This window comes from Haliotis rubra, unplaced genomic scaffold (genome assembly GCF_003918875.1).
Source record: "Haliotis rubra isolate DU_JTF1 unplaced genomic scaffold, ASM391887v1 Scf72, whole genome shotgun sequence".
Classification (NCBI taxonomy): Eukaryota; Metazoa; Mollusca; class Gastropoda; order Lepetellida; family Haliotidae; genus Haliotis; species Haliotis rubra.
The window spans coordinates 101,012-120,378 of NW_025767435.1; the positions used below are offsets into that span (position 1 = coordinate 101,012).

Here is a 19,367-nt window from a genome sequence, read left to right on the forward strand (position 1 = left end):
AAACTACAGGCAGCCTGATGCCGAGGACGTCTCCGATATGAACTAGTGAGCAACATGATAGGGTGAGTATTTAGGCCCGCAGCGATCCTGATACTGATACGTATCATAGGTCGAGAACTGGGAGATGACACGAGATGATGTTACCTACCGGATTCTACCTAATGTATGGTCGTTGTGTTGGTGCAAATACAGTCGAACCCCAAAGTCTCGAACTCGGTTGAGACGAATTCTCGGTTGTGTCGAACTCACGGTCATTATATCTATGTTGACGGATGTGTCGAACACTCGGATTAGTCGAAATGTTCCCTTGGTCCCGACGAGTTCAACACTACGGGGTTTGACTGCATGTCAAATTTTTGTATATTTTTAATCGATATCATATATTGTAATTAATACATTCACATTGGAAATGTACATAGAATATTTTTCAATTAAGGTATACTATTAAATATGGTATGACATACGAGGAAATATCAAACTATATCAATCAACAATTTTATCAATACATATATTTATTACAACTTCAAATCAAAGAACTATTTTTAAATGAATTATTTTAGGATTGTAAATATCGGTAACAACAACAAAGAGAAAACCTAACATCACACGGTTGTACTTCCATAACACTCATTTGGTGGGGGGCAGTGGGGCTGTCTAATGGTTCAAGCGTTCGCACGTCACGCCAAAGACCCGGGATTGATCCCAAAATGGGTACAATGTGTGAAGCCCATTTCTGGTGTCCCCCGCCGTGCTATTGCTGGAATATTGCTAAAAGAGTCGTAAAACCGAACTCACTCACTCATTTAGTGGGCGGCTACCAGTCTATATCTTCATTTAAGGATGATATTACAACAAAGGCATTGCGTGTTTATTGCTCATGTCATTCAAACCCACAAAGCTAACATGTGCAGCAAATGTACATAAACTGTCCCACCAGTTATTACCGTGGCTACGGTACAAAGACTAGGCCATATGTAGGTATTGTCTTTATGTTAATGGGCATGTACATGTTGTGTATGCGGTGTTGATAATGATTTGTGTGAAATTTGCATAAATAGTCATTGTTAACATATTTAGGGAGTGCTGGGAGGGTTTTATTTTCCACAATATTCTCAAAACCAAGTGGAAAAACAGTCATGCAGTCATACAGACAATAGTTGGTTCATTTCTAAGCCATCGCGCCGAAACATTTGTTTACAGTGAATTTAGTTTTACGCCGTTTTTAGCAATATTCTAGCAACACACTGCAGGTGACACCAGAAACTGGCTTCACACATTGTCCCCATGTGGGGAATCGAACCCGGGTTTTCGGCGTGACGAGCAAACGCTTCGACCACTAGGTTACCCCACCGCCCCATTTGTTTACAACCGATTAGAAGAAGACTGAATAGTTTCTATCTTTACTTCGCTCGTGATAACCTTAATATAGCAAATGTGTTTGTTGTTTTAAATCCCACCCTCAACAATGAATAGAAGGCCGTGAATACATGACACATTTTATGGATAACAGCTTCTTTTTTATTCATCATTTCACCTGATGAAGGAGCAAGAATTAGCTCTGAAACGTCGTGTAAAGAAGAAAAAAACAAGTTGTTATCCATAAAACGTGTCATGTATTCATGTTCATCCAACTTCTAAATGCCTTTCAAAAACTTGAATAGATGATCGATTGGAAAATCTAGTGATTGCCATCATGAACATCTATTAAAGTGGGTTACGATGACCTGCATCAACCAAGTCAGTGAATCTGCATGCCCTACCCAATTAATCAACTATAATGACCTATATTCTTACCTGGAATTCCTACAGGTGAATCTAAAGGAGTAATATGACCCTAATACACTGTAACATTTTACATAGAGTTTAACTCTAGTCACAAGTTGTGATGAAGTGGTGACGATCTATAGTAAAGTATGCTTATATCGTTAAAATGTATAAAACGTGACTTAAGCTAAAGCTATTCTATACAGATGTCAAATTAATATTCATAAATACTTGTTTTTGCAAGTTAATATTCATACCAAGGTGAGATCTCATATTAATATTCATACCAAGTTGAGATGTCAATTTAACTTTCAAACATTGTTGATATTTCAAATTAACTTTTAAACACAGTTGTATTTATCGGCAATACAAATATTGTTTCATCCGAGTTTTTAAGTACAGTATATTCACAGTTTCTTGATCTACATAACTGCTTGTATGTTTGTGTCCGAGTTCAAGATGTTACACGTGCAGGGGATGGTCAACTGAAGGTACTGGCCTTCCTCGTGCATAACGGTGACATGTACATGAAACTTGTCAATATATCAGGTTTATTTTTGATGAAATGTGTCCATGAAGATAAGAACATGCGACTATACTGCATATGCATAATAAGCAAAATGTATGAAAAACAAGTATATTTTTCTATAAATAACGAAAAACCTTTTTCATGAAAGTGATTGCACGAGGTCAGCCGTGTTACAATGCTGGGATTCAATACAGTGGGTCAGTCTGAACACATTCCGATGACACGCACCTTGGTGTCGGTGTTATGTATCCACAGCGGGTTGAGGTTACAACCAGCAAACTTAGGGATGACTTAAGCTATGAAATATATTCGCCTCTGAACAGCGGACTGAGGTGTGTATTTACAATAATTTGTCAAAATACTACACAATGTCATGTGTTAACAGTGGCGACCCATGAAGGTCTGGGTTAGAATTGGTCTTCAGTAACCCATGCTTATCGTAACAGGCCACTAACGGGATCGGGTAATGAGGCTCTCTGACTTGGTTGACACATGTCATCGGTTCCCAATTGCGCAGACCGATGCTCATGCCGTTGATCACTGGATTGTCTGGTCCAGACACCATTATTTACAGACCGCCGCCATATAGCTGGAATATTGCTGAGTGCGGCGTAAAACTAAACTCACTCACTCACTCACTAATAACATTGACTTGCATCAAACACCGTGTGAGGTCGACTACTAGTTTTATCTACATGGATATTTTTTCAACAGTCTCATCGAATGGAATTCATAATAAGATATCTTCTTTTAATATCAAACTAGTTTTTTCTGAATTCACATACCCCAATATATACTGAGGGGAAAAAATAAGGGATCACATGAAAGCACGAGTGTTCCTTTATTTGTTGCCAGATGACTGGACAAAAATAAAGGAACACTTGTGCTTTCATGTGATCCCTCATTTTTCCCCTCAGTATATTCTCGTCTAAGTGTATGCATCACAGACCACAGAAACAGTTTCTTCTGAATGAATATACCACAATAGCCTCGCCAAATAGGAAGGCACTTTACAAGCCCCTTGCCGATATTCAAGTTCGAGAGGAGGCAAATATTTCACCGGCCTGGTACCCGTCGTCTGCTGCGTCTGCGCTAACGCTCCGACACTGACCCCGGCAACCACTGCCAAATGGCGGCCATCACTGCTTGGCGACACGCCATGTCTTTGCTATAGAAAATCCGAGAACGGGTGGTTACGATGGGCGTTGCTCTAGTGACGTATACTTTGCCATAGTATCGATGAGCATGCTATGAAAAACTTCTAACCACCCGTTATCGGATTTTTCTGTAGTAAAGGTATGGCGTGTCGCCATGTGATGGCCGCCATTCGGCAGTGGTTGCCAGGGTCGGTGTGTCGGAGCGTTAGCGCAGGCGCAGCAGACGACGGGAACCAGGCTGACCCCGGTTTCGGTTTTGATCCTTCACCCAAACCCTGCACCTATCGCGCTTGGTTTGGAAACAACGGTGGAAATCTCTTGAACGGTAGGAATAGCTCTTACGTTTATTTCTCAACGGGTCCAGAAAGAAGCCTTAAACATGACAGTATTCGTATTCTGGCCGAAGCAAAGCCAAATAGCATCGAGGACCACGTCTCGGCAGCACTGGGTGATAGTAAGATATCCGTGGAAGAGTTTCGTTTAGTGTTGTGAGAATTCGCCAAGTATAACGTCAATGAAACAAGAGATTCGGACAGATAAAGTGTAAGGATCTGGTTTGGTTTATTATTTCAAGTGATATCATTTGGGCGTAGAACATTTGAAACTAAGAGGCAGATAAGTACAGGTGACTAAAGGGCAGATAATTACAGGTGCCTTGTCACATGTTTCGAAGGTCTCGTGGCGACAGGCATGGTCGTGAGGGAAGTTCGTATGTTCGTCTTCACGAGAGCGCATATAAAACGGTAAGAGAATCATGAATTGATATGTTAGCAATGATTTGGTAATCATATAAGTTATTGTAAGTAAAACTATGCAGTCCGTAATACGTTATGACTGTTATGTACTGTTGTAAACATTTAAGTTAGTTTTGTTTATTGTTACAGTCAATCACATCTCAAGTCAACTCAATACAACCAATCTTCTAAGAATAAAGATATGACGTCGCTCTCTCATAATCATCGTTCGTTCGTTCGTTAGTTATAATATTAAGACTAGTAGCATTATATAGTGAAGAAGAGGTGGTTGTGTTTATCTGCGTTCGACAGGTGGACAGATGTGGTTGAGATAGCGTCATGGTGTGGGGAGACATGTCCTACACGGGTCGTTCAGAGCTAGTGATGGTTCAAGGCAATCTTACAGGAAATCGCTAGAGCGACCAAAACCTGCGATCTCACCTCCTCCCACTTTTAAACCGTCAGACGGAGCTGTTTCAACACGACAACGCTCAACCCTACAATGCTCGGGTAACAGGTGCCTATCTCGCCAAAGCAAAGTGTCCTTCGCTGTCCTTCGCTGGCCTTCCAAATCGCCTCATCTGAACCCGATCGACCATCTATGGAGACGAACTTGAACGACGCGTCCGTAAACGTCACCATCGTCCTCAGACACTTGCAGAACAACGCGTTGCAGGAGGAATGGAATGTATAATGTAATCGAGTGGGTTACTCTAAAGACTTACGATAAACTTAATCGCTTAAGGGCAAGCAGGCGACGTATGTATTTATGACACAAGCATTAAGAAAAACAACTGGCAGGCCAATTTGAATGTCAACGAGGATGTCAATTTCCTCAATCAATTTCTGATTGTCAAAGACACATGATGTGAAAGCACCCACCAATATACAGAGTATATGACACCATGTGTGTATGTGTGCGTGTGTGGATAAAAGAAGAGAAACCGAGTTTCCGATATAATCACATCTCCATGAAGCTGTATAGAAAAGGGACGTTCTCTGTAGGATCTCGCGGGAAAGTTAATGTTGTTCTTGAGCTTGGGCAACATCTGGCACTGTGACAAAACATTGTTTACATTGCATTTGTGTCGAGTAGAATCAGTTGTTGCATCTAACAGCAGTCTTTTTTTGTGAAAAACTGCACAACTCATTATATGGTAAGGACATCCTTTTAATAAAATTGTCCATGCAGGTAGCAAAAGCAATGTAAGTCCCCATGGTTCCTAGTATGGTGATCTACCTTCAGTTGTTGGCGATCTATAGCCCGTTTTTATATTGTATTGTCTTCGTAAATAAAATAGTTTTACATGTTCATGCTAGTTTTAGACTCCATCTGTGATACTGTAGTTATTTTACAGTCCTTCGATGACTGATTATTTAGCAACTTTAATTTATTGTTTATGTAAAACATTTCTCGTCACTATATGGCTGAAATATTGCCGAGGTGACGTTAAATTCTAACTCACTCACTCACTCACTTTTAACATAATTGAAAACGGAAGAAATATGTGACACCTCCAAACTACCTCCTGTCAAGACTGAACAAAGAAAAGGCAGTATTGTCACAAAGTAGGAAAACTTATCGGCGACTGAATATTGACACATCTGAAACGATTACGCAACTCATTATCCTGACACCACATGGTGTGGTCGAGGCATGACCATGCTATAGCGAATATTTTTTCAGATTCAATATTCTATGGCAATATTGGCAATGGTTGCTGCATGCATCTTGGGCAACGACGCCATGTTATTGTACTAAAATTAACCGTTTTGCCTGGTTGTGTTCTAACGTAGTGGCGAAATGGCCAGGCAGTACGCCTGACAGCCATGTGTTCAAGAAGAGCAATGTGCAGCAACACCTTGAAACTCATACCGCTCTACAGGACGATGTTATTCTCGGTGACAGTAGATACGCATGTCGTCCATATTTCATGACACCGGGTGATTCATTAAAATTTAATAATGTAATGCATTTTTAGGGTTTAATGTTGCTATTAGTAATGAAGCTATGCTATAACCGGATCCTGGCCATTTAATTTGAACTCACAGTTATGAATTACCGAATGATACACTGCCTGGAACCCGAGCGTCAATGGCTGCAGTAGGCAAATTTTCATTTTTTGGTGATTAAGACAAGACTTAATACCGTCTTGCTTTGAATTATATTTTCGGAACATTAATTCGTGAAATGCATGACGAAGTTACTCAATGAATGCTCCCAGTGTCTACAGTTGAAATTTTACACTCAATAAAAAGGATCATCGTTATTTCTTCAGAAGCTATGCATGAAAATCATTTTCTGTGATAAATAAAACAAGAATCAACGAGAAACTCATTCTACATGTAACATCAGGCGACATAAAAGCTCATTTCTTGACGTAACCATAAGATTCCGGTTTTATACCGATACCGTTTAATTATTGATAGAAATAGAAACCAAGAGATGTATACGAATATATAGTAAACAAGCACAGGATATATGGGTTATGGAAGAACAAGACATTACTATCAAGACATGGATCACTAAGGACGGCAAAACCACAAATCCCTACGGCTACTTCGGGAAGTAATAGTGTACCGTTGGGAACTATGAGCAACTCCTCTCTTACAAATCCTCTGTCTGGTCCAGGTGATACAAAAACAAGTTTCTTAAATCTCTTCTTTCATAACGACTTGGCTAATGTTATATATCTTCGTAGACCAAACTTGATCCGTTGCATGGTGTTGAACACAGAAACATTGTTATCATACTGAGTATCGATTTATTCAGATTATCGAGATAAACAATCCACCATTATATCTATATAACAGTAAACTACTGTCACAGGTTCTACTTATGTTGCCCTAACACTGGTCCAGTTTATATATGAAAACAGGTGAGATCATTGATAACAGTTCAATTAATGAACGTTGAGTGCAATTAGTTGCGATAGGTGAACATTTAATCGTCTTTGTATGATTGCTCTCAGTCTTAGGTATTGATCATAAATCACTTTGTGAACACAAAATCAGAAACAACCAGAATATATATGATGTCAAAAGATCTAAATGTCACTTAACCATGGCGAATCATCAGATTGCAAACAGAACTCGTTTCATTCCAAATGGACGAGGAGGGCAATATTTGATTCACATGGCATGCAAGTTTAGTTTCAAAACCAGAGAACCGACGTCTATTCACTGGAGGTGCTGCCAGAAGAAACAAGATGTCGGCCTGATGAACTTCATTAGGTATATAACGCAGAGCTGGTAAGTATATTTGTTTCTTTAACCAATCCTTAGCAACAGCTTCAGATACCATAGCCGCTGTAGCTTGCTTTTGTGTTGCTGCTTTCCAATGTATTCGTGGGCTGTAGTAAATTGTATCCATTAGCAATAACTATTGGTGTCCCATTAATACAACCCAATTCAAAATATGAGTGGACGACCTGAAATAATGTTCCACCCCATATACCCTGTTTTTAGGTGCGTGTGTGTTTGTTTTGTTTTGTTTTGTGTGGGGTGGGGGGTGGGGTGGCGGGTTAGGAGCCGAATTGAATACTTAAAGGTCACATGCAACGTAAAACACAACTTTGCAGATTCTGATACCTTTCGGTATGGACTTACCAAAACAAATCATCAAAAATGCAAATTCAACTTATAAAGTTGAAAAATAACGCGATGAAAAAAACCGCGCGAAATCGGAGTTCAAACGATTCACTAATTTTCCCCCGACTTTTCGGGGGAAAACTGGTTTCAACAGCTGGGCTGCGCTCATAGCACGTGCGCAGTGAAATAGGTTCGTGCAACTTGGAAGCGGGTTGTCCGGTGAATTCTTGGTGAAGGCTTTGGTGTGAGCTATTTTCCTAATGTTTTGTTGATATCTCACAGGCGCGAGCTTTTTATATGTTATGACAGTAAATAAACTGTTTATATAATTTCATTTGTCTATTTCACCACACGTTCTTCTTACCGAGTCACTTTCTCAGTTCGATGCTTAAAAGCAATGTCATTATTTAGCGTTGACAGAATTTCTAACTGTGATATAGATAATAGTATGTCGTTGTCACAGACAAAACTCAATGTCTTGTTTTATTGACACCTGTGTGTCTGCCTGCCTGTCTGCTAATGACAATATTCAATACACAACTGCGATCACTGACCACATGCAATTTGAACTTAACACCAATCAGGCTATACACCATAAACAAAACGCATTGATTTATGGCCCGAGTTCGGTCTCTGTCACATTATGTAATTACACAGACAGGCAGGTGTGATACTTGAACACATGACATGTTATGATGTCTTTTGATTGCAAAATGTTATACACAAAAAATGAGCATGTATTTACAAAATCCAACATCTCTATATATACACACACAATGAGCCGTGAGGGCATCTGCAAATGAACCAGCCGTTACACTTGAGTGCACACCCACCGGCTCTGACTGGGTTCGGTATCCCGGCTGCTTCGTTTCTTGGGAAGTAAACCCAAGTACACAATATTGCACTTTTGATTTGCGATTGTACGCTTATAATTTTGTTTATATGTTTTTTCATAACCAGCAATGTATATTATATGTCATGAATGTGATAATTATGTTTTAATTATGTTTGATTTTTCGGTTGCATGTGACCTTTAATGATGGCGGAGTGCGACCGTACCCCGATTGCCTATACTACTTTCTATGAGGAGGTGCAGTCTCTAGCTGTATAGACCAGTGACGCACTGTAGTTGTATCGCCTCCCCCACTCCCACCCCCCTTGAAGGTATTTACAGCATAAGCTACAGTCGATAGACTCCATATGTCCGCTCGCTGAATCAATTGAAAAAGGCTGAAGCAGATGTTGTCGTGATTGCACACAGGTCACGCTACTCGATTACCAAGCTCCATTTCTATCTATCACTGGCAGGGTATACTAGTTTTCATAACGGAATACTTTCGCAAATCTTGAACATTGCTGGTACGATGTCAGATGATAAACTGAATCTTTCACAATGGCTACTTTGTTGGACAAAATGCCCCAAAGCGTAAGTATATACATGTATCTTGAAAGACCACAGTCCTCATTGCACAAACCAAATGATCATTGGCTGCGATTGGAGTGTCGCAAATGTTTGGTAGATGTATGTTCGTGCGATATATGATATGTCTCTGAATCTGTGAATCCCCCACGATCACTGCCTGTTGTTTGGGCAATTCATTCCCAACTTAGAACTATCTGATAGCTTGGTGACGAGCAAGTTAACAGTCTCGGGATATTAGCCCTTTCGTGCCTTCTGGTACTGAATACAAAGCTGTCAATACATACGCTTTTCACTGAAGAGGATTCTGAAAAGTCAGACATCCAATTGACTTTTGAACAGGCTTCCTTCGCAGATAAAAATGAAAGTTAGATTCATACGCCAGACATGCTAGTCACCTTACGTGGGTGATCTGCAGAAGTCTCTTTGAACCGTTATGCATACTGGGTAAAGAGAACTGAAAAAGAACGAAAGTGTTAGCGTACACTGAAGCTCCCCAATCCCACGTGAACTGTTGGACGTCCGCTTTCTACTACTATCCCGCGTAAACTATTGGACGTCCGCTTTCTACTACTATCCCGCGTGAAGTATTGGACGTCCGCTTTCTACTACTATCCCGCGTGAACTATTGGACGTCCGCTTTCTACTACTATCCCGCGTGAACTATTGGAAGTCCGCTTTCTACTACTATCCCGCGTAAACTATTGGAAGTCCGCATTCTACGACTATGCCACGTGAACTGTTGGACGTCCGCTTTCTACTACTATCCCGCGTGAACTATTGGAAGTCCGCTTTCTACTACTATCCCGCGTGAACTATTGGACGTCCGCTTTCTACTACTATCCCGCGTGAACTATTGGAAGTCCGCTTTCTACTACTATCCCGCGTGAACTATTGGACGTCCACTTTCTACTACTATCCCACGTGAACTATTGGACGTCCGCTTTCTACTACTACTACTATCCCGCGTGAACTATTGGAAGTCCGCTTTCTACTACTATCCCACGTAAACTATTGAACGTCCATATTTTATTACTATCCCACGTAAACTCTTGAACGTCCATATTCTACTACGATCCCACGTAAACTACTGAACGTCCATATTCTACTACTATCCCACGTGAACTATTGAACGTCCATATTCTACTACTTTCCCACGTAAACTATTGAACGTCAGCATAATACTACTATCGCACGTGAACTATTGAACACCCATATTCTACTACTATCCCACGTAAAATATTGAACGTCCATATTCTACTACTATCCCACGTGAACTATTGAACGTCCATATTCTACTACTATCCCACGTAAATTATTGAACGTCCATATTTTACTACTATCCCACGTAAACTTTTGAACGTCTGCATAATACTACTATCCCACGTAAACTATTGAACGTCCATATTCTACTATTATCGCACGTGAACTATTGAACACCCATATTCTACTACTATCCCACGTAACCTATTGAACGTCCATATTCTACTACTATCCCACGTGATCTATTGAACGTCCATATTCTACTACTATCCCACGTAAACTATTGAACGTCCATATTTTACTACTATCCCACGTAAACTATTGAACGTCTGCATAATACTACTATCCCACGTGAGCTATTGAACATCCATATTTTACTACTATCCCACGTAAACTATTGAACATCCATATTCTACTACTATCGCACGTAAACTATTGAACGTCCATATTCTACTACTATCCCACGTTAACTATTGAACGTCCATATTCTACTACTATCCCACGTAAACTATTGAACGTCCATATGTCCAGTGTTTATATTATCAAGTAGTGATGTTTTGAGAGTAAATGATATACTCTAGTGAGTAAGTTGGTTACTGAGTAAAAGCAATTAGTATCGTTGGTGAATATAAGTCAGTTGCAGAATGAATTCATCACCACGTGCGAAATCGGCTACGCTGGTAGTGCTTGTTAAATCTCCAAAGAACGAACGAACGAAAGAAAGAACGAATTCATCCTATCATTATGGCAAATGCTTTGGTACGTGTGACGCCGATAGACAACCTTCGTGGTGGTAGACATCTCTATCATCAGGGATACAATTTCAGAGATAACAGAAGGAGGGCAGAGAAGACATACTGGAAATGTCCACAGTCCGGGTGCAGTGCCCATCTTATGACAGTGGACGACATGGTCAACGTTGTTGGCAACGGTCACAACCACCGTGCCCCAGACTACGTTACGAAGTTGATGCATTCAAAGCCAAGCTCCACGATCGAGCCAGATCTGACGCTACAACCCCCATTCCTCAGATCTACCAAGATGAAATTGCAAAGTTGCGGAGAAACCCAGCTGTAGCACCTGACGCCCTTCTGAGACTGATCCCACGTACGATGCCATGAGGACGAGTATGTACCGCCAGAGACACAAGGCAGTACCAAGACTGCCCCAGACCTTACAGGACATCGACCTACAGGACAAGTGGGCCAGGACAGAGGCAGGGGAAAGATTCTTACATCGACTGAAGGGACAGTCTCCTGTCTTGATATTCCCAACTGACAAGAATCTAGAACTGCTAAGTGATGCTGACGTCCTATTTGCTGACGGGACCTTCTCAACATGCCCTAGGCTCTTCGACCAGATATATTCCATCCATGCTGAATTTCAAGGACATATGTTGCCACTCGTGTATGGGCTCATGTCAGGCAGAACCGCGGACTCATACACACGGATGTTTACCTATCTGAAGCAGACCTCGGCGAACCTAGGACATCAGCTGGTACCAACAACTTTCCAGATGGGAGCGTGCGTCCCACAATGCTGTTGCTGCTGTCTTACCTGGAACCCAGAGACGTGGTTGTTTTTTCCTCTACACACAGTATATATGGCGTCGTGTCCAAACGATCGGACTAACAACTGAATACAAACACGATGAGGAAGTAACCAAGCTTGTGAGACGAGCGGCTGCACTTCCCCTTGTGTCCGATGACAAAGTTGAAGACGTTTGGGTAGACGCCATCAGTAATGCTCCTCAAGGTGAAAAGTCAACACAGCTGATGGACTACGTCACGTCAACCTGGATCGAAGGCTCTTGGCCACTGTCTATGTGGAACCACTTTGGTAATGATGGACATCGTACCAACAACAATCTTGAAGGCTGGCACCATAAAATAAACAAATTTGCAAAGAAAACCCATCCGAACATCTATGAACTCGTACTTCTCATTCAGAAAGAACAGTCAGTGGCTGGGGTTAAGATCCAGCAGATCCAAGGACATGGCAGAGGATCTGTTAGGAGGAGGAAGTATCGGCAAACTGACATGAGAATCAGATCTCTGAAGGATGACTTGATCACCCAGACACTGTGTGAGATGAACTACACAGATCACGTCTCGAAACTCCTTCACCTGGGATAGACATTATGCTTGTTCAACTGTATCAGTGCTAGTTTTCAATGAAAGACTGATTTATACATTTTACACGTGTTGATCATGCTCGTTGTATGCTTTATATTTGTTTGAAACATTTCGCATATTCCATTGATTCCATTGAATGTTTAAACCAGTGCTAATCTCTGTTGTGTTCACTGTTTGCCTGTGAGATTAAGTCAGTGGGGGGTGAAACCAGCCAAGCGCAACAATAGTCCGCGATGCCCGCAGAGTCGACACTTATTGTTGGTGGTAAATCTTCATTTGTCGACTTTCCGGGCTTGAACTCATGTGGATGTGGTGAACATGATCTAAACCTGACTGGAGTGTGTAAGTTGGATTTACCGCCCTATCGAACCTTATATTTTCAGTTACACCAGATAAAGTTTATCATGAAATGATACCATTTAAACGTAGGTGCCCTTGAAATAATTCATTAAGAAAATACACGTTCTTGATCGATACATTTTATATCAGTGAAGAGTTTAACTGAGCATTTGTCAAGAATAAATCGTAAGCTATGTGTAACAGATGTTTTCAGGTAATGTCACACTCGCACATTTATTGATATGTTTAATCCGAAATATCGATTGCACCATACGTCCTTGGATGGGTGACAGCCGTGACAGCTTAACTGCTGAGAGTTTCTAGGACTTCATTCCTGTCCCACAACGAAGCACATGTGATACATGTGGTCTCGCCTTAGGCAAGTGAGTTTGTTCAAAACTGCCTTTGTTCCACCAGCAGAAAATGGGTACCCGTGAGACTATTAACCTTCAAACAGGCAGCTTGTGACAACTTAATGACATGTATATGCAGAGATATGTGAGTGATTGAGTGAGTGAGCCACATCACGACATGATATTGGATGAAAGCTTAAAAGGGTCCGTAAGGGTACTATAATAATCTAGGATTTGAATCAAGGATATCTCTTCATATATTTGTGATGCCTTAGGCAATTGTGTCCTATATACAACACTGCCTATGGAAAATGATTTACTAACTTGAGACACACACAAACTGATCAACTCTCTTCTCATCAAGATAGGTCCGAATGTCTCCTCAGACACATTGCTTACAATCTTGAAGCAAAACTGCCTCAAACTGTCAAAATCACCATTGGCATCTTTTAAAGTACACCACCTTCTGTAGTAGTACCATTCCTTATCTTACCAGAATTCAAACTTTGCCTGTAACCTTTAATAACCAATTTGTAAGCCGATAAACATGCAGCCTTAACACTCTGATAATAAGAAGTCCTATCAATAGGTAAGGGAGAATAAACGTCTTTAACATTTCCCCTAAATACACTTGGAAACAACATGGTCAACTGACTTTTCGACCATTTCAAATTGTTAGCCACGTTTTCGCGCAACCTTTCAACATCACGGTCAGAGAAAGGCGGAACAAGTCTAATCTGCATTGAAAGATAGAACGGTCTGTCAGGAGGTAGCAAGCGAGATACGATATTGTAAATATGATTTTAAAAATGATGAATGGAACTCACTTGAAGTGTACAGTGACTTAGTCTTAAAGTGGGGACACTGTATAGTGAATTCGCCCGTTCAAATGGGGCCACTGTCTACACACCAAACACATGTTATTTTGGGGATCATATTATCCCAGTAAAGTACAGGATCTAGTATTTGTTGGGATGAGTCCCATCGGGCATTTTCTCTCTCTCTCTCTCTCTCTCTCTCTCTCTCTCTCTCTCTCTCTCTCTCTCTCTCTCTCTCTCTCTCTCTCTCTCTCTCTCTCTCTCTCTCTCTCTCTCTCTCTCTCTCTCTCTCTCTCTCTCTCTCTCTCTCATTGCTCGTGCGTTCACTAAACTTCGCTAAATTGAGAACGAGTTTTTACGGCGCATATCACCCGAATAATCTCATCTCCATGTATCATTTTCATTCTGTCGCCTCAAAAGAATTTGGGTAGGGGGGATAACTGACATGAGTTTCCAAACTCCAAGAGAACTTGTTGACAGAGGTCATATAGACATGTTCCGATTGTATAGGTTGCTTTTATAATTCTAACTCCAATATGAGACATCCTGTACGTATTTACCGATTCAAAGACTTTTATACATTTGTATCTTCATTTTTTCACCATTGTGCATTCACAACTGTAAAACTTCCTTATTGCAGACAAGCCACTTCTTAATCTGCGACCAGAAAACGAGCACAAGTATCGACATCCCGGAAAGACAGATTTACGGCGTGAAGTGGGACATATATATTGACATCACTTACTGCAAGAGCATACATGGCATCCTCAATGCTGCGATAACGGTACACCTTACTCTCGGTCCTGTCCACTATGCGAAGGCCAAAACCAAAACCCAGCTGCCTTTAGCTGCCTTTTCCACTCCTTCAGCCCTAAACACACCTGCCATTATTCCCAACTCTGATGAATCAACCCTGACCCATGCCATTATACCCGACTCCAGTGAATCAACCCTGATCCATGTCTCTATTGAAGTCTCCAATGACCCTACCACGATCCACGTCTATTCCTCACTCCATTGGCTCAACTCTGATCAAGCCTCCATTCCCCACTACAATGGCCCGACCCTGATCCGAGGTCGCAGCCGAACATGATCACAATGAAGGGGTTTCAGTAATGATTTAGGATTGGATCAATTGAGCTGGAAGACTGAATCTACATGTCTCACGGCTGGGGACGATAACAGGTGTGCGCTATAAGAATGATATTTTGGATGTGTTGCTGGGACCGTTTCTAGTACGATCATTCTGGATTTCATTCTCATGGACGATAATGCACTTGGTCGTTGATTCCGAGTTAAAGCAACAGAACACTGCAACCCCGGTCACCAAACCTTAACCCAATTGAGCTAGTGGAACGTGCTTCAGGTCACCCTCTCACGACGCCCTGCTCTGTTAAGTAACTCGGCAATGTTCTTAACGAAGAGCGGGTCTATTTTCGAGTTTCTGTGTGGTTTGGTTTTGGTCAGGTACACTCATTTTGACAGGCAAACTGACTGCTTAATGATCCTATGTTGTTTGTTGGCATTATGTCACACATGACAACGGACTATTTGTCATGCAACGTGTCTTCCCGCTGTTTCAACAGATGCACACAATCTGGCGTATCACATGCCATTACAGTGATAATTAGCAAAGTTTTAGTAATAGATAAAAGATAAATGCATAAGTCGATGATCTACCCAACATTATTTCATTGCTTCTAAAATTCCCTTGCCGTCTTCTGGTTCCAAATGTAATTCTAAAGTTACATATGTTATTGCAGGTTGTTTCTCTGATTGGCTGGGTGTCTTCGCTCAATGGCGTCATCTCCAGAGACAGTGGTTCTGGACATGGATTCTATGAATTTGTGTCAGGCTCCGTCTTCTTCTCAGGGATCGTCAGCTACTTCATCTACTCCATCGTCATTCACAAAAATATAAGATTCAACTTTGATCCCTGTAAGGTAGGTGCATATAGTGCGTGTTTCCTGGTACAAAACGCTGAATCGGCGATCCCTTTCAATTCGTATTCCCTGAAATAACGCACTGTGTGCGCTGACCCAGCTGGTCCAGCCTTATAATGAAAAATATTGTTCTGGAGGGATGTTTTTAATGTTTGGCATCAGAACCAAAGAATATGTGTCTGTTTCCACTTTTTCGCTTTAGGATGTTTATTTCGTTTTAGATATACACATGAGCATTAATCATGCACCACCCGATTTAAGTACGAAAACGTTACTTCTTGCAGTAAACTACCCGGCGAAAGAAAGTTATCACTTTTAAAGTAATTGTATATGAGACAAAAACGCTGGAACAGTATTGAACTCAAGCAGAAAACATTCGCCAAACCGCAACATAGTCCCGATAACAACACATGTTTCTGTGCATAAAACGACCACGAATATGCCAACGAGACAGGGCGATCGGTATAGCCAATATGGGGGCTTCACAACGTCAGCTGGCAAGAACCTTCAACTGCAGTCAGGCCACCATCAGCAAATTGATAAACCGCTACCAGCAGACAGGCCAGGCCCAAGACCGTCGAAGATGGGAAAGACAAAAAGTTACCACACCGGCAGAAGACTGCTACATCAGGGAGATCCACCTACGGAACAGATTCGTGACAAATATGGTCACCATGACTGAGCCACCAATTTGATTGGCACACAGTTCTAAAAAGCATATTGTGATTGTATGAACCACTACTGGTGAACAAATCAGTATCTGGTGAAGTCTGCAAGTCTCATCCTCATACTGGAAATCAAGCGTTGAGTTCTCAGCATCGGACGCCTCTGCTATTCCTCGTGGAGATGCTGTGTCTAATCCTGCAGATTTGAACAAGAGGATCTCTAGCTCGAACTCAGCGTCCAAGATCGTCCCAACGATGTTCGTTGAGGTTCATATCGAGGCTCCTAGCGGGCATTAGTGTTGTTCTGCAAATGGGCGATGATGGCTATAAGCGGTGAGGTCAGGCCTTGTCATTCATGAATATTGAACGACTGGCAAAGGGTTTGGTAATCCTAATGCGGCACGACGGCGGTGTCCTGTTGATAACGGGGCCCTGGGAACTATGATGACTTTCGACTCACAGTCATACAAAGTGCATCCCACATCATCACTAAGCCACAAGCAAAGGGTTCATCTGCAGGACGAGAACGGGAATCTGGCCTTTACCGGGAAAGTCTAATCCCAAACCTAACCTAACATTTGCCCACTTTCCAGATGGCGTAGTAGAACTCATATCAAATAGTATATGATACCAGTTGTTTGACAAAAACTGATTGTATCCTTCTCCACTGCAACACACACACACACACACACACACAGAGAGACGTGTGGGCACACCATTTAATTTAATATAATTATCCCAAATTACTAATGATGAATGTGATATGATATGTTATGGCAAAGGCAGCCCCGTCAGCCAAGAAAATAATCCAAATATGTCTAAATATTACCTGGACAGCGAATTTTCATGAATTTTTCTGTACTCCAAAGTGTGTCAGTTCACACTGATAAGGGTGTATTAGCTTTTCAAACTTGTAACTTCTTACTATGTATAGTACAGTAGTGCTTGTTTGTTTCAGGACATGATGTGGTATTCTGTGTGGTCCGTTTTATACTTCATTGCGTCAAACATGGTGGAAAACGACAAGTGTGATGCGTGTGAGTCTGTTGCGGTATGTTCATATTTTACCATATTATGGCTCGATTCGCGATCTGACCACAATTTCCAATTAGAAAAATAAGCATCAACTTATCTTAAACTGTCTGAAGCCACTGTCCGTAAATGTGAATTTAAGGTCGTTCGACGCATCAACTCTCAATCTTTACAACGATGCCAATAACCTGGCAACCTATTAGAGCGATTTTCAACTACAAGTCTTAGAGATGACAAAACATTATGGATGATCAGCTTCTTTATATTCACAATAGCGACGTTTCGGTGTAGCTTGAAAACGGTATAAGAAGCTATACCGAAACGTCGCTATTGTGATGATAAAGAAGTTGAACATCCATAAAGTTTTGTCATCTCTATGCCACCAACTTCTAGATTGTCACTGACTCAAACAAATCACACAATTCTTAGGTTATCATTTATGTACTACTGATGCTATATTTTGGTGGTTGTTTTTCAGGTATTTGGTTACACGGCCGGTGTACTTTGCATAGCTAAGGTCATGTGGTCTTACAAGGCTTGGCACCATGACCGTTTTGGTGGGTGTCCAGACCCGGCTGGCAGAGCTGCCCAGCTCCACGTTCTGCAGCAGCACATATACGAAAACTCAGTATTACTATGATGTTGAAATGTTCGAAGATCACAACAGCCCCTTTATTATAACCTTAATGGATGGAGTAATAGAATGGCGAAGAGACATAAAGTGTACAGGAACGCCTTGAAGATTTTGAATATCTTAATTCCTATAGAAGCTCTTTTTCAGCTACGGTGGGTTTTGTGGATTCAAATTAAGAGCAAAAATATTTTTTTATGAAACAATAACAATTTTTATTATTTTCTTATTATTGGATATTTATATAGCGCACATATCCACGCACTAGCGCATGCTCAAGGCGCTGGTATTTTCAATAATCCAACAATGCACGCTGTGTGGCACACAATTTCCTTCTGACAAAAGGCTAATTACTATTTTCAAGACACATCAAGCATACTGCAGCAGTCCAATCTGTTTGATTGGCATTTTAGAAGTTGGTGAGTAATAAGATTCTAAGATTCTTTATGGATAACAACTTCTTCTTTTTATATGATGCGACGTGTCGGTATGGATTCTTATACCGTTGTCAAGCAAGACAACAGTATAAGAATCCATACCGCATTATATATAATAAAGAAGCTGTTATCCATTAAGAATCTTACTTTCTCAGCAGTACAATGTTTGACTCGTTTCGGTTTCCATTTCATAACCAAACATTTTCAGTGGAAGTATTGTGGTGTATTCAGAAATAAATAAACAAATATCAATGATGTTCTTCAATGTCTGCTGTTTTACTCATCGGCCTGTAAGGGGCCGTCATTCAGTCGTACCTATGTGTCTTAGTGCAAACATTTGCTTGATAATCTATGTGAAATTATAATAAATATAATATTCAAAATGACATCCACAAATGCATCCTTACAGTCATTCTTCAGATATCTCATATAAATGAGAGTTACTCACTCAGGATGTAAAACATTCGATAATGTAAACAATACAAGCCTGGTTGCAGTACATACACCGGATGTGTGTCATTTCCACACTGATCCGCTGACCAATTACGATAACCCT

The 19,367-nt window shown here is 41.0% G+C and overlaps 1 protein-coding gene across 1 annotated transcript; it reads left to right on the forward strand.

The window, feature by feature from the left end:
* The first annotated feature begins 9,037 nt into the window (after positions 1-9,037).
* Positions 9,038-18,851, forward strand: LOC124259406. Its single transcript, XM_046693545.1, has 5 exons — positions 9,038-9,201; positions 14,744-14,887; positions 15,867-16,046; positions 17,670-17,762; positions 18,222-18,851. The coding sequence occupies exons 1-5, from the start codon at positions 9,169-9,171 to the stop codon at positions 18,381-18,383; spliced, it is 612 nt and encodes a 203-aa protein (XP_046549501.1). The 5' UTR covers positions 9,038-9,168; the 3' UTR covers positions 18,384-18,851.
* Positions 18,852-19,367: the final 516 nt, after the last annotated feature.

Bases quoted from the DNA above. Each gene is read 5' to 3' on its own strand.
- LOC124259406 (XM_046693545.1), top strand. From the start codon at position 9,169: ATGGCTACTTTGTTGGACAAAATGCCCCAAAGC. The intron at 14,888-15,866 runs GTACACCTTACT...ATGTTATTGCAG, and splicing joins TCCTCAATGCTGCGATAACG to GTTGTTTCTCTGATTGGCTG. The intron at 17,763-18,221 runs GTATGTTCATAT...GTTGTTTTTCAG, and splicing joins ATGCGTGTGAGTCTGTTGCG to GTATTTGGTTACACGGCCGG.